The following is a 14759-nucleotide window of genomic DNA, read 5'->3' as shown; positions in this document are numbered from 1 at the left end:
CTGTGTTTGTCAGTGGCTGCTGTGTCTGCTGCCAGCCTGTGTTCTGATGAGCTGAGGTTTGGAGGTTATACACGCTTTTAGTATGGAAGAGGAGTTTTGTTTACATTTCTCTTTTCAGTTTGCTGAAGAATCTGGAATTTATCTAGTAAAGTGAGGGTGGAGATGGCAAGGAAGAGGTGATTTGCTAGTTAGAGCCTTTGAATGCTATTTGGAGAGCTGTTTCTTGAACCAGCCATTGCCACAGAGCTCCTTTGTGATGCTGAGCAAGTCACATAAGCCAGAGTGCTCACAGTGGGTGCTCACTGACCTGCTTTGCTTTGTACTGAGATGGCCAGATACTTGCAAGGTTAGCTGGCTGGCTGGGCTGCTGCAGTGCTAACAAATGGGAGTCTGTAAGAGCTTAAGCCGCTCCAGTGGTTTCACAAGACTGCTTCTCCCACATAGGCAGCTCAGATTCTTCAGAAGTGTGCTTTGAATATTGCCCATAGTGCCTCCTAAGTTCTCTGAAAGTCGCATCGCTGAGCATTAAAGGGACACTTGTGATCTTAATCCCCGTGGCTCTGCAGCCTATTTATATAGTGAGGATAATAATACCACAAAAATCCAGCAAAGCAAACTGAGGCTGAACTGATGTTTAGATACACAAGTGGTGAGGGTCACTGAGCAGCATTTTTCCAGGCATCAGTTGCAGTGTATAAAGCTCAGATCTGCATCTTGTGGTGTTGAAATCGAAAGTGTCAGTAGTAGTGTTCTAGTTATCCTTCTTCATTTTGTGTGCTCAATAAGGCCTGAGCCTGAGTAATGTGTTTCCTTAAACAATACCTGTAATGCACAGCTGCAGCTTTGTGGAGTTCACTAAAGAATTTTTTCAGTGGTGTTGAAATAGATCTCATCACTCTTTGTTGATAATTTAAGGGAATTCTAAAAATTCTTGATAAAGTGGCTCCAAAGCGTAAGCATGTCCTGGAAAACATCACTCCAAGCAGTTTAATAAGTTAGAAAGCACAGATTCCAGGAATTGTTTACTATGGTTGCCAGGTATTTCTGTGATGAGATCCAGAATTTCAGTTTTATCTATTTAATTGCATGTTAGTTTTTGCACTGATTTGCCCAGGCAAAGTGGGAAAGTCAAATAGTTATTTTTGTGTAATATTCTGAAACTTGTTTTTAGCTATTGATTCTTGTCCTTATTTCCTCTAAGCTTAAAAGCCAGTTGGAGATCTTTGCAATCAATGTCCTACCACTAATACAATGTGTTGCCTCATTGTCAGACTTAAATCACTGATGAAACTGTGCATTAAAGGTGGCTGGCAGACCATTTTTCCAGCTGTTTTCAGATTGTTTCAGATTTATATATTATTCATATCAGTAGAAAGCAGATGCGTTTATTTATAGATATTTATACGCATGCATAGATTTATTATAGATATGGAAGTCCACTGCCTGCTGTAGAGAGAATAGAATGGTTCTAGTTGGAAGGGACCTATAATAATCATTAAGTCCAACTACCTGTTAACATCAGGGCTGAGCAAAAGACAATCAAAGCATTTAACTCCACTCTTAAGCCTGTTAGAGTCTAAATGGTAATGAGTGGTACCAGTGGAGCTCACATTTTGAAGATATTGAGCATCTTCTGTTAATAAGGTCCAGAATATGAAGCAGTACAGAATTGATCACACAAAAACTGCCTCTTTCCCCACACTGTAATTTGCCTTTTTCCTTCTGCCCATTTCCCCTGTGCAGAGTTGTATTTGCCTGTTGGTGTGTCTCCGTTTGGCAAGTTACCTGCAGGTCACACCATGTGCCTTGAGCTGGGTGATGGGGAGAGCAGGAACCAAACCAAACACTACAGCTTGATCTGCATGCTCTGGGGATTGAGCAGAAATTGAGTGACTGGGCCAGGGGCTTCTCCTTCTTTACCTAATTGACCCCTTTCCCTCATCCTGTCTCTTGTGCAACTGCAAGCTGAGGTTCTTGGTATTGCCAGTGAGCAGCAAGTGGCACAGGAGCCCCTCAGTGTGAGGGAATGGGGGGCCACACCTTGCAGAAGACTGTCTGGGTGATGGACCTAAATGCTTTGGGAACTTTGGAACATTCTGCATATGACTGCATTTCGTAGTGTAAGAAGGAGGGATTAACATGCTGTTGTGTTGTGAACCAGTAAGTGTGAAATGCTGTAACAGCAGAACACTGTCTTCATGGTGAACAATGTGCTTTTTCAAAAAAGCAGCAACTGAAGAGCAGCCTAGCAGCTAATACAGAATGGCCATGCTATAAGCGTGTGTGTGACTGAAGCCTGAATAAGAATAAAATGTAATCATTTTACCATTTGGTTATACAGGAAAATGAGTAAAAAAGTTTGGGTGGTTTTGTTTTTAATGTGTTTGATTTTATTTTTCAATTTTGTTCAAATACTCAAAATGTTCTCAAGCCCTATGGTGTTTTGAAGTTGCAAATTGAGTGCAGGGAAGAGAGTGGTATATCACCTGTTCTTTGATACAGAATAAACTTTCAAGTCCCTACATGGTACTTCGAGACACCCTAAATCATGGATTTTTTTAATGATACTTAGAATTTTCTGAGAGTCATGCTAGAATCTGGGCTTTCCTTCTTCTCTGTGTATTTGCTAAATAAAGTCTTACTCACCTGGAAGAGAGTACTTCTGGAAGTCCTTGATTTGAATTAATATCTCCATAGGTTGCCTGAAAGCTTTCCTGAATTGCAGAATCTGACGTGTCTTTCAGTAAATGACATCTCTCTGCAAGCACTACCTGAAAACATTGGGAAGTAAGTTATTTGTACCTTATTACTTTTTAAATTTATTTTTTTATTGTTGCCCTTCTTGTATAAATGATTCACATAATTGTATTTAATACACCTGTAAATTATTTGCAGGTCTATCCTTATTTTTTCTATTCTTTCAAGTTGGAGAGATCTGTTCAAAAAATCCTAAAACATGGCATTTTCATTTAACATTAGTAGGTTAATGTAGAACCTAAAGTGTGTATGTGTATAGTTCAACTCTGTTCTTTAGGATTTAAAATAACTTGGAATTTTAGGAGCAAATTTAATTTGGAGTTTTGTCATGCTGGTCTGACCTTTTGCTTTCCTAAGTAGACCATTGATCCATTATTGTGAACATGTCAGATGGCTTGCAGCTTAGCTCAAAACCAGGCAATTGCTGGCACAAGAACAGATGGGTAAAAGCTGGCTGTGATCAGGATGGAAATTTAGAAGCTTCCTAACTAGCTATGGGAGCACAGTCTGGTTTTGAAAAAACCTTCAGTGGGAGCTGTGGAGATGAAAACTCTTGGAACAGCTGTTAAGATTAAATTTTATAAGTTTTTAAGATGTTTGTTCACTCTGGAAGGTAGATCAGTGTTGCAAGGACAGACTTTCAAAGTGGAAACATGTGGAGAGTGATGTGAACAATGTTTCTGTGTCCCCTTTTCACTGAAATAAACATCCACGTTTGCAGATGGAAAATCTCTTTTGCCTTAGCAGAGAAGGGTATCTCTTCCAATTTGAAAGAGGAAGTAATAGTTCCAAGTCTCCTCACTAAAATATATGAGAGTGACTGTGCTGATTCTGCTCAAAGGCTCATCTAGCCCAGCTTCCTTTTGCTGTTGCCGTAAATAGGTGTTTAGTGAGGCTTTAGAAGAACAGTATGTGTGTGTGTGACTCTTTTTTCCAGCCCCTGACTGTTTCTGGTTCAGAGGAGTTGGATTTTGGTTTGTTTAATTGATAGCCCATAATGAATCTCTCTTCTGTGTACTTGTCCAGTTTCTCCTTGAGCATATGTAGGCGTCTTTAGTATTCCCCCCTGGCAAATGGCTGTGCACAACTATTGCCCATTCTGCTGGTTTGTTGTTAGTTCAGTAAAATCCAGATGTTTCTAAACAGAGGAGTCCTGCGGAAAGGATCTTAATCATAAGAGCTCCTGCAATGTAGTCAAGTTGAGACTGGAATTACTTTAGCCACTTCCCATGGGTATGAAAGCTCTCAGCTGGCACCACGCCGGCTGCAACAGAAGTGGAAAATATCTTTTGAAACCTCCCGCAAGCAGTAACAGGTACAGATAGTGTGTGCCCTGTGATGAGAGCAGAGTCTTGCCTAAAAATTGCTTGGGCCAGGACTTCTGTGATATTCTTCCTTCACTGTGAAAGTTCACAAAACTTTCTGTGTAGCTTTTTCAGCACTGGCAGCTAAGAAAAGGCCTGCTCGGGCTTCACATTTACTGAAAATAAAGGCCAAAAATTTGGGATCCTGCCTGATTCTGAAAATAAATATAAGAAACATGACAAGCATGTTGTTTTGCCTCTCATTTGGTAGTGTGAGTGCTGTGATAGCCTCTGTTTTGAAGCAGATGACTTGAAACAAGTACGGTTAAAATGGGGATACCAGAATTTGTAGAGATGTCCATATGTGGAGCTGTGCAAGAAAGTAAGCTAAAAATTTGCCTCCTACTGATCCGAAGCAGCTTGTGGAAAGCTGTGGTACTGTTTCAGTGTGAGCCCTTGCAGAACAGAGCAATGCTACCCATCCTCTTTTAAAGTCAGTATCTGATCCTTGAAATTGTAACAGAATTTCGGGTCTTCACTTGTGTTGGGAAGGACCACAGGCTTGTCCTGATGGACTTGGTGAGTTCTCCTGGAGTGACAGACTTTTATTCAAGTCTGACAGGCCTGCTTTGATCTGAGAAGTTTCCCAGATTAGCTATTTAGAGTATGAATATTGTATTTTTACAAAAACACTTTAATCTCATTATTAGAAATTTTTATTATCAGGTTTCTATTTAAAGAAACAGAGACAGATGTGTGGGGCTCATCAGACACATCATGTGTTTTTGCCTCATCAGGTATTCAAAATAGGTGGGAATATGCTGTGAAGTCAACAGGAAGCTTGGACTGAAAATGCATAGTTTCTAACTCAGAAGAATGATAATGTTGCATGCGGGAAACTCATGGGGTGTCCACCCAGAATGTAGCTATTCCTGAAGTCCTTTGAGGAGTGTCCAACAGACAGATCCTATCTGTTTCCAACTCGAAATTCTTGGCAGGTCTTGCAGTGAACTGGAACTGCAACCTGAAGTCCTTATGGATCTCTTCTGAGAGTGAATTTAACTGATTTTTTAGCATTAGATCTGTAAGTAAGACATTTTCTTTCTTCAGTGTGGCTACCAACAAGTGCAACTTTCCTGTTTTAGTTGGCAGAATTTTCATAGTTTACTGCAAGTGAATTTGATGGTGCTGCCAATCACCTTGTATTTGGTAAAATCAGTGTAATGCTGCGGCTCTTTCTAAGGTAAAACCCACAAACTTGTACTTGTACCCTCCTTTATTCTTTTTCATCTGCTGGGACCCCATTCCCCCAATGCTGGGAATTGAAAAATAATGCTAATTTTGTTTTGCTGGCTGAGCAGACTAAGTAAGACTATAAAAGGTGTTTGGATATGTTTGCAAATGCCTTATTGGAGTTTCAGTATGCTTTGGATAATAATGCATCTTGTTATTTGAGGGAATAGGCTGGACCAACATGCTCTGTATGAGATCTTCCAAATACTGAGCAAACAAATATATACTGGTATTTATTCTACTACAGTTGGATTTGTCTGGGGAGAAATTTGAAATCCCTGTGCTTGCTGCAGGTCTTCTGGCCACTAGAGTAGGTGCAAACTTGGGGAAGTGCATCCTAATTGCTTACAGTCTTAATAGTGCTGTCTAGGAAGCTGTGTAATAGAGTCAGTGAAATCTCTAGCTCATCTTACTGTAGTACAGAGATCAGTATGTGCTTAGTGTCCCTTTCAAAATTTTTTTAGTTACATACTTACAATCTTGTGGTGATGGAAATTTGCTTCACTGTCTTAAATGGGGAAAGCAGCAAAAGCAATGGCAAATCTTTTACAAACAGCAGTACTTTAATGTTAGTAAGAAAGTTCTTAGTAATGGCAGATGATAGACCTGAATTGCCTTGTGGTGAACCCTTAGTGGAAGTGAATCTTCCTTGTGAATTCAGATACCCAGTCTGTTTTTCCCATGGTCTGATGTATGAGTGCCAGAGTTCAGCTTCACTGTCCCAGGCCAGTGTCTGAACTTGTTAAAACTACTGGTATGTAGAGTTCCATCTGTACTTTTACTGTGCTGTTAAGCATTCTTCTGCACAGATCTTTTATATTTTTATTTTCCTTTGTTTTGCCAAAAGGAGTATTTTGAAGTATTTTCAGCTGGATGTTTGAAGAACATTGGCAAGGCCTTCCTTGAGCCTTTTGTCTTTCCTCTTCCTTATGCATAGCCATGCTCCGAGTATGTCAACTTCTCTTATTCTGTGTGGCCACTTCAGTCTGCTTTTCTGGTGCTGTTACATGTGCTGTTTTTGCTTGCTGGATTAAACCTCCTTCTTTTAAGCTCAGTTACTGTTTCAGGGGTTTCCAGAATGATGTATGACAAAAACAGGACTGGTTAACAGACTGTTTGTCCTCATATTACCAGTACTGCTTTCTGTGTTTCTCTGCAGTTTGTGTTCTCTTAACTCTTGCTTTGGTTGCTATCTGGAGTAAAACAGTGAATGCTAATGCATGGGAGACACTTAAGCTGATAATTAGGTGTGTGCAGCTTGGAGCAGGACTTGTTCTGTTGGCTAGTTGAACCATTTGGAGAAACAAGTTACACCATTTAAGTTGTGAGTAGGAGTGTGTTTTACAGCCTTTCTCAGTCTAAAGAGAACAAGTCTAATTTCCCTGCCTCTTCTGCAGGGCTGTCTGTGTCTAGAGCTGCCCAACAAGCAGGCATAACCTGTTCCTCCCAGCATGGGTAACATTTAAGAATTTCCCCTTGCTTCTAGGATTATTTTTCTTCAGTACTTCCTTATTCACATAGTACCCAAAACACAGGCCATGACTTTTTCCTGACATTGAAAAATCGGAATATTTGTACGTAAGGATATTTAAATAAATTGGGATGTTTGTGAGGCTTCCTAGGACATGTCTTATAATAATAGCGTGAATATTCTAATGCCCAGCACCTTTCTTTTCCATATGTGTTCATTCTGTAGTGTTTGCTTCAGGCCATTGTAATATTGGCTTTTTTACCAGTAAAGATTGATGATTTTAAAGATGTGCATAGTGGTCTTATGGCTTAATGTCTAGAAAGAGAAGAAAGGTTGTGTCAGCTTTGTGTGTTTTTTATTTATTTGTGGTTCTTAGGCTTGAATAAGATCCAGGTACCTTCTTTGGAAATCCTTTTAGGTGTCTCTGTTGTTTAATCAAGCATTGGACACTCAGAACAGTGCTTCATGAGGAATTTGCCTTAGCTGAAAAAACAGTCCATTCAGCATGAAATACGTATTTGAAAAAGACAGTTATCTGTCATATTCTGTAGGGGTGGCAAAATCAACTAAATTCTTAACTGGCTGAAGCAAAGGGCAGAACTTCACTAGTGTGCTTTAAATTATGATTTAAGATCTGCTGCCCACTGGCACGCCAGGCACCTAACTCATACCCAGTTTTTAGCTTTCACATTTTTTCAGCAGTCTTGTCTGTGCCTGGGAAAGATAAAGATTACCAGATCACTTTTTTTTTGGATGTTAAGCCTTAAAGTAAGAGATTATTCATGACTGGCAGGTAGGGTATTTTGAAAGTTTCGTATATGGCAGATGAAAAAAGCTTTCCTCTGCCATTTGCAATCTATTCCTCCCCTAAAAATACACAGATGGCCTCCTACTTGGACATGATTTCAAAATCCTGAGGATTCAGCAAAAGATCATAGAAATACAATGATATGTAGTATCCCCATCATTCACAGTTTTCCCCCTCCCCTCCACCTCTTTTTTTAAGACAACTGCACAATCTGTGATGCAAGAAAGTAGCATAGCTTTATTTTAGCTTCAGAAAATTTTGATGTGGGGAGGGGTGAATTTCTTTAGATGTGAAGGATATTCTGATGCTGATGACTGATGAGTCTGGTTTACCCCCAAGCTGCAAGCAGGCTGAATGGATCTGTGGAACCTTACTACTGAAAGGGAATTACCAGGTAAGCAGAGATATTTTCCTCTTAACATTTGCAGCTGGCAGGTAGAACGCTGAAATAGGCATTTCATTGTGAAAGCAAACATAATGAAAAGAACAAATGTTGCTGTGCTTAGGAGCATTGTTTTACAGAAAGATTTATTACAGGCATGCTTTTCAACAGTCATGGTGCCAGAAATATCCAGGGATTTCATATTAGTCACTGAGGGTGATGGCTTTGCTTATTAAATTAGATTAAAATAATAATAAATAAATAATATAATAATAAATAGTATTAATAAAAAATAATAATATAAATATTATAATAATAAATATTAAATTAAATAGAAGTAGAATTAAATAAACATATGTTTAATTCTAGAGGTTTCGAAGTTTTCAGCAGCTTCTGAAACTGAATATCTAATGTTGATCATGGAAGTAGTAGCTGGGGCATGAAAGATCTTCAAAGGCAAGGGTGACCTGCTCAATACAGATGGTCCAGAACCAGATCAGAATGGCATTCTAATCCTTAGAATGGATTCCTGGGCCAGTCCGTGGCTGTGTTTTTTTTAGTGTATGCCTGGATGTTTCAAGTGTAGACTATGCATCTGGTAGCATCACACAGAACAGAAAATGTTCTTAAAATTGTGTGGAACAAGACAATTTAATTCTCTTTTCAGGTTTAGCATAATAATGTCTCATTAACATAGAGTCTTACATGGTACAACAGAAGTGATGGGGAAGCTTATCTCACAAATACGTAGAAGGAGCACTGTATGTAGGTGGTCTGGCTTGGCTGATATAAATAGTATTAAAAACTCCTACTGTGGCTTAACTGAATTTAGCGTGGCAAGAAATATTTACAGAGTTTGAGTAGGTAGACCATTCAGTGTTAATCACAGCTGGTTGGTAGATGACAAAACTGAGTGTTAAGAACTTGGAAGTTTATTTCAGGAACACTAGCAATGTAATAGTGAGTGCAGTGCCATCTGGCCTTTAAATAAGAGATGTTGCATCCTGTATGTTACGCAAGTAAAAGATATTTTAACATCTATTTAGCAGTATTTTTTAAAAGTTAAATTATTCCATTTTTATTGAAGTCGTTGAAGACTGATATTGCATAGGTGGAATGGAAGATATTTTAAAAACAAAATTTTGTTGTAATAGTGAAATGGCTCAGCCTTCCTGATCCAGTTCAGTAATCTTGATAAGCAAATAAGCCAAACTTAGACTCTGTAATGCATTTAGGGAATTCCTTGGCCATAAAATGTAGAACTTTATTTTTAAAACTTGAATGTGACTTGTACTACTGGCCATCTATTGAGGCTCTCCCTCAGTGGCTAATAATGCCTTTTCATCCCGTTTTCACTTGTGGAAGATATGTAGCTTTTTATGAGCCAATTAATGTTACTGACAATTCAATTCAAGTAACTGTCTATGCAAATGCACTTTCTCTGACTTTCAGTGTCCTTACTGTTTAAGTCCAGGATGACAAAATTATCAACTTCCCTTTTTTGGTCCCTATTTAAAATCAGTCTTCAGAAGGAGTATTTTCCCACCCTAATTTGTGTCCAATTCTCCCAGCTTTGTAGAAAACTACAAATGTTAAGAACATAATCCTTAATTTCAGATATTGTTACAACAATTACTGCTAGCAATTACTACTGTTCTGCTTATCAGACTCTAGAATTAGACTGCTAAGGAGAGCCTCACACCTTTTCCCTGAATATTATACACTGAAACTTGAGAGGAAAGAATAATATTTTATTTAGACACAAGTTACATGAAGTTACTTTGCCTCCAAAAAGGAGGAGGAAAGCTTTTGAAGATATTTCTGAAAGAATGGTCTCTAACACTGCTGGTGAAACAAAAAAACAATTTCATCAAAACCAAATTTAGTTACTTTGCTTTCTAGTTACTTTTCCAGCTTCTCTTGTATTCCAAGATAGAACCATGGAATGCATGTGAAGATGAGTTTGTTTTGAAATAAGGAAGTGCCCTCAATTAGGAAATTAATACTTCCTGTAATTTCTAGCTCATGTAAGAATTTCTGGCATTCAGTACCTAAGAATTTGTATACATCACTCTCCCCTGTTGCATGGTGTGGGCAGAATGCCTCCTTTTTAATTCTGTCAGATTAGATTTACAAAAGTTCATCAGTGGTCTTTTTTATCATTCACATTGTAGAACAAGTTTCTATGAGCAAAAGGTAAGCAAGGCAGGACTATTGTACTATTCATAGGTTACCATATAATGGATATGAATTCCAAGGTTCTTTTGTGGTAACTTTGTCTAATTATATGCCAGCATTATGCCGTAGTTGGAAGAAAAATAAGCATGTAGTGTTGAACCTTTTAAAAAAGGTGAGAAGAGTGCGTGCCTGGAACATACAGACCACCAATTACATGGTTATGTGTTATAGCTAACATAACTAAGAGTTATGAGACTCTTAGTAATTTCTGGAAGCATAATCCTTCCTCATGCAGCTGATACTGCTTTTGATGCATTGGAAATGTCGCTACACCAAAAATCCACATGGACCTGGTTATTCAGACACGGGGAATATAGGTTGCTGGCAGGTATAGTAACTGGATGAAATAAGGCAGACTCAGGGAAGAGCTGAAGTGGTAGTTAACTCTGGAAAGGGAGTTAACAGGAGCTTTTGAAACAATCCAACTTTAAGCACCTAATTCAAAATAATGGTTTGAGTTGGTTGGAAGAGATCTTAAAGATCATCTAATCCAGCCCTTACATTGTGGACAGAAACATCTTTCTTTAGATCTGGTTGCTCAAAGCCCTGTTCTATCTGACTTTGGCTTCTAGGGAAGGTGGATCTGCAACTTCTCTGGGTGTCCTGTTACAGTGTCTCTGTGCTCTCATTGCAAAACATTTCTTCTCCAGACTGAAAAATGCCAACTTTCTGAGTCTGTCCTCACAGGATAGGTGCTCCAGTCCTCTCACCATTTTTGTGGCCCCCCTCTGGGCCTGCAGCAGCAGGACTACGCCTTTCCTGTCCTGGGGCCCCTGGAGCTGGATGCAGGGTCAGACACCAGTGCAGAATAGAATCGCTTCCCTCAACTGGCTGGCAAAGCATTCTTTATGCAGACCAAGGTGATTGTGGCTGATATAGCCTTGGGAGTTTGGACACCTGCTCTTTTCAGGGTCTGTGTGCAGCTGAGGAAAGTCAAGAGAGGAGAACAGAAAGAGGTTTTTTTTTGGGAGTGACTTGGAACAGGAGCCTTTCCCTGAGGTATAGTCTTCAAATACCTTTTGAAATGTACTTCTTTCAAGTACCTTCAAATACTTACAGTCTGAGTAAGTGGTATTTTGAGAGCTGGCTAATTACTGATTAACTCTGTCATTTTCTTGGGCAACAAAAGCTGCTAAACATCAGATTTCCATTGCATTGTTGATCTGCAGCTAGAAGCCTTATGGGATGGGAGTAGCTTACTAGGAACCTGTCACATGAGTGCATAGTCATCTAACTGGTGTGTCCTGGGGCAGGGTCATACTGGTGGTTTTATTTGGCCAGTGGGGATGGGCCACAGTGGTAATATATTTAAATATGGCTAGTTTCATGCATTTTTATGCCATTGTCAGAGTACTACAGTTACCTTATCTCTTGGAAGAGCCTTGAATAGACAGAAAAAACATATTCCTTTTCTGCACAGAAAAAAGACAGTAAATTGCCTAGTTTAGACTCCTTTCCTTCCCAGTTTAGTGTCATGATGAATATTTCAAAGTGTATGTGCTGTATACCCAGGCAGAGTATCTAAATACCAGTAATGTTCAGATGCTGACCCAGTGAACTGAAGTCCTTTGGAACTGGTGCACTGGTCAAAATGTGGACTTAATCTCTCATTTCTGTATTCTGCATCCTTGGGCTGTGTTCTGGAGTCATTGCTGCTGCTGCATTAAAAGTATAATACTAGACTATATTCAGAATCTATATTGTGTTCTCGCCTCACCTATCCTTGTTGTGCAGGACATTGTCTTTTTCTGTATAAATATGGGGGCTATGCCCATTGTCCTGTCTTCTCCTTTTTGCAGTTTTACAAACGTGAGGAAAAATTATATTTGGGATTTTATATTCCCCTAACCAGCCAAAACTTGCTGGAAGGGGTGCAGATCCAGCCATGGATTTCTGCAGGTGCTTTAGATCTTCATCTCTTCCAGTTTTGCTTTCTTATTTCCCAAAGCTTGTACTCTTGTCTTGCTGGCTCAGCTGTGTGCTGCTTTTGACATAAGTTCAAAAAGTGTAGCTTTTATTACACAAGAGAAGGGCAATGTTCAGTTTTTATTGACTGAGCATCTTTAGCTTTTATATCAGTTATTTTTGTCATCTGTGTTTTTTCCTAGCTTTTCCCACATTCCTCTTTCCACTTCTGTAATTTTAGCTGCTTTTTTTTTTTCTTCTTTTTTCTTTTTTTCTTTTTTTTTTCCTTCTCAGAAGGAAATCACATATGTCTTATCATGCTTCCCAGTGCTTCTCTCAGAAATCTTTGCTGGTCTCTTCCAAGGGCTTGGAGCTCCTAGTCTTTTTGCAGGGACTGTGATAGAAATGGGGTGTTTTATGTTGTCTATTGTTAGTTACTCTTAAGGCTGACTTTCTGTCCCAATGGATAGAGGAATATGCTGCAACTGTCCCTCAAGGTTAAAGTTCTAGGATAAACCCATAGAAGTTTTGTATTTTATAACTTTAAAAAATAAAGTATGTTTAATATGTGCTGTACACATAAAATTTAATTTCATCCAAAGCAGCGATGGAACATGTCTTTTTTTTCCTTTTTTTTTTTTTTTTTTAACTTCAGTGATGTTTTTTAACCTATTGCTGTGAATCTCTTGTTTAGAGAGTCAGCTGTCTGTGAAAAGGTTGTTTTGTGGAACATGGTAGTGCTGATAATCTTGTTGTAATCAATCCAAACTGACTTGCTTTGGAAGAAAAAGAACAACAGGCTTTGTTTCTGGTTTTAACAGATGATTCTAGTCTAGCCTTTGTTTTAGAGTAGACTGCTGCAGTTGATAAAGGAATATTTGTGGTATTCCTTATCTGTAGATTGTGTTGAATTGCGCATTTCTCGTTCAAAACCTGACGGGAATGATGAGGAAAGGCACTTCCAGGATTTTTTGTCTACTTTGTTGCTATTAGTTTTGTTCTCAGTTATTGATTTCACATTCTCTTCATTCTTCTAGTTCACACAGTGAATATGAACATCTACAGTTACTGTAGGTTGAGTGCTGAACGAGAATATCTGGTTTATACTGAAACTGACATTTATAGCCATGTTGTACCTTTAAATTCAACTTGGTTCCACCCTTATGCCAGAAATCATCTGGAATGCTGAGATGGAAAATTTTCAATTATTTCAGTTAACTTCATCCTCTGCCTGGTTTGTCTGTTCCCTGGTGCTCAATAATGTCACACACGTGCTCAGTGTTTGAGGTCTCCGTTGTGTGGTAGCTTTTGTAGAGAGAATTATTACAATATTAATGCTTTCTACAAGCCGTGGCAAAATAGAATCTTCTGATAGTGTTTTTTTTTGTATGTTTGTTTTCAGGTTTTTTTTTTTCTTTTTTCCTCTTTTTGCTGTTGTTATTTTGTTTTTCTTTCTGTTTTAGAATATAAATTACATTTGCTTGTGCATTTTCTGTTGGATTTTTTTTGGGAGTAAGCACTGTTTGTTGGAAAGCAGCCTGCAATGCTCTGTGGTGCTTTTGCATTTCTAAATGCAGTTGGTGATCAGCTGCTGATTGATCTGTCTTCAGTCTGAGTAAATTACATTGCTGTTGCCTTTGTGTTTTATGGCAACTTCCCATGACTGATTTTTTTTCTTCAAGATGGAGATTAGAATTAGGAGAAGATTCTGAAATCAGTAAGGTATGGTTTGCTTTAGTTCTTTTCAGGGACTTTAGAAATACTGGACTGGCAGTGCACCTGTAAAATTAAGGGCATAGGGAAAAAAGAAATTATTTCATTTAGCATATTGTGGAAAATGGCTATTTGTAGCTGAGAAGAGGAAGGATTGCACTTTCTGGAAAGAGTGTTACTAAATCAGAAAAGATACTTGAAAAATAACAAGTCATGTAGAATTTTTCTTGCAAAAGACTTAAAATTGTGTTTCTTAGCAAAAAATAAAATCAGAAAAATGTTAGTACATTTTTTAGCACACAATTTGTTTAGAACCTGTTGGTAAATGTAAGGGCAAGCTATACCTCTGCTTTTTAATGTGTTGGAGATTAGTGCTTCAGTACATCAGCATGTCGTTTATATGATACTATTTTATACAATACCTGTCACATTTTAGGTTGCAGCACATAGGTTTGCTGGGAGCCATTTCTGTAACTAGTCAAGATTTAAGAACAGTAAGTCACAAATTTCTGGCCTCTCTATCAAATGGATCCATCTTAAGCATAGTATTTCACTCTTAATGATGCAATTTTGCTGGTTTAAACTTCATAGACTTAAGTCTCTATATTGGTGGGAAGCTTAATTTGGCTTATTGAGGTCTGCTTATACTGGATTTGGACTCAAGAACTTGGAAGAAGTAGAAAGGATAAAGGGGCTTTTCTTTTGTTTCAGGGTAGAGTTAGGGTTGTGAGCATGCTGTGGGTGAGAATAGCTGTACAATAACTAAAGCATTTCTCCCTCAGAAAGCTGTGTCCTTAGAGATGAAAACAATCTGGCAGGTCGCTAACTCCCACAAGAAGAACACCTAGGCTGGGACTGTGGTGAGCCACAGTCACTCTGCAAAGATGC

At 38.6% G+C, this 14759-nt stretch overlaps 1 protein-coding gene across 1 annotated transcript in view; it reads left to right on the top strand.

The window, feature by feature from the left end:
- Nucleotides 1-14759, top strand: part of LRRC1 (leucine rich repeat containing 1) — a 70348-nt gene that overhangs the window by 29936 nt on the left and 25653 nt on the right. Inside the window, exon 4 of the mRNA XM_005518104.3 lies at nucleotides 2698-2787. Coding sequence (XP_005518161.1) covers nucleotides 2698-2787 — 90 coding nt within the window. The remainder of the gene's footprint in view (nucleotides 1-2697; nucleotides 2788-14759) is intronic.

This window comes from Pseudopodoces humilis, chromosome 3, assembly GCF_049639895.1.
Source record: "Pseudopodoces humilis isolate 2021_Gansu_Grassland_sample_001 chromosome 3, ASM4963989v1, whole genome shotgun sequence".
In the NCBI taxonomy this organism is placed as follows: Eukaryota; Metazoa; Chordata; class Aves; order Passeriformes; family Paridae; genus Pseudopodoces; species Pseudopodoces humilis.
This window is presented reverse-complemented; position numbering and strand designations above follow the sequence as displayed.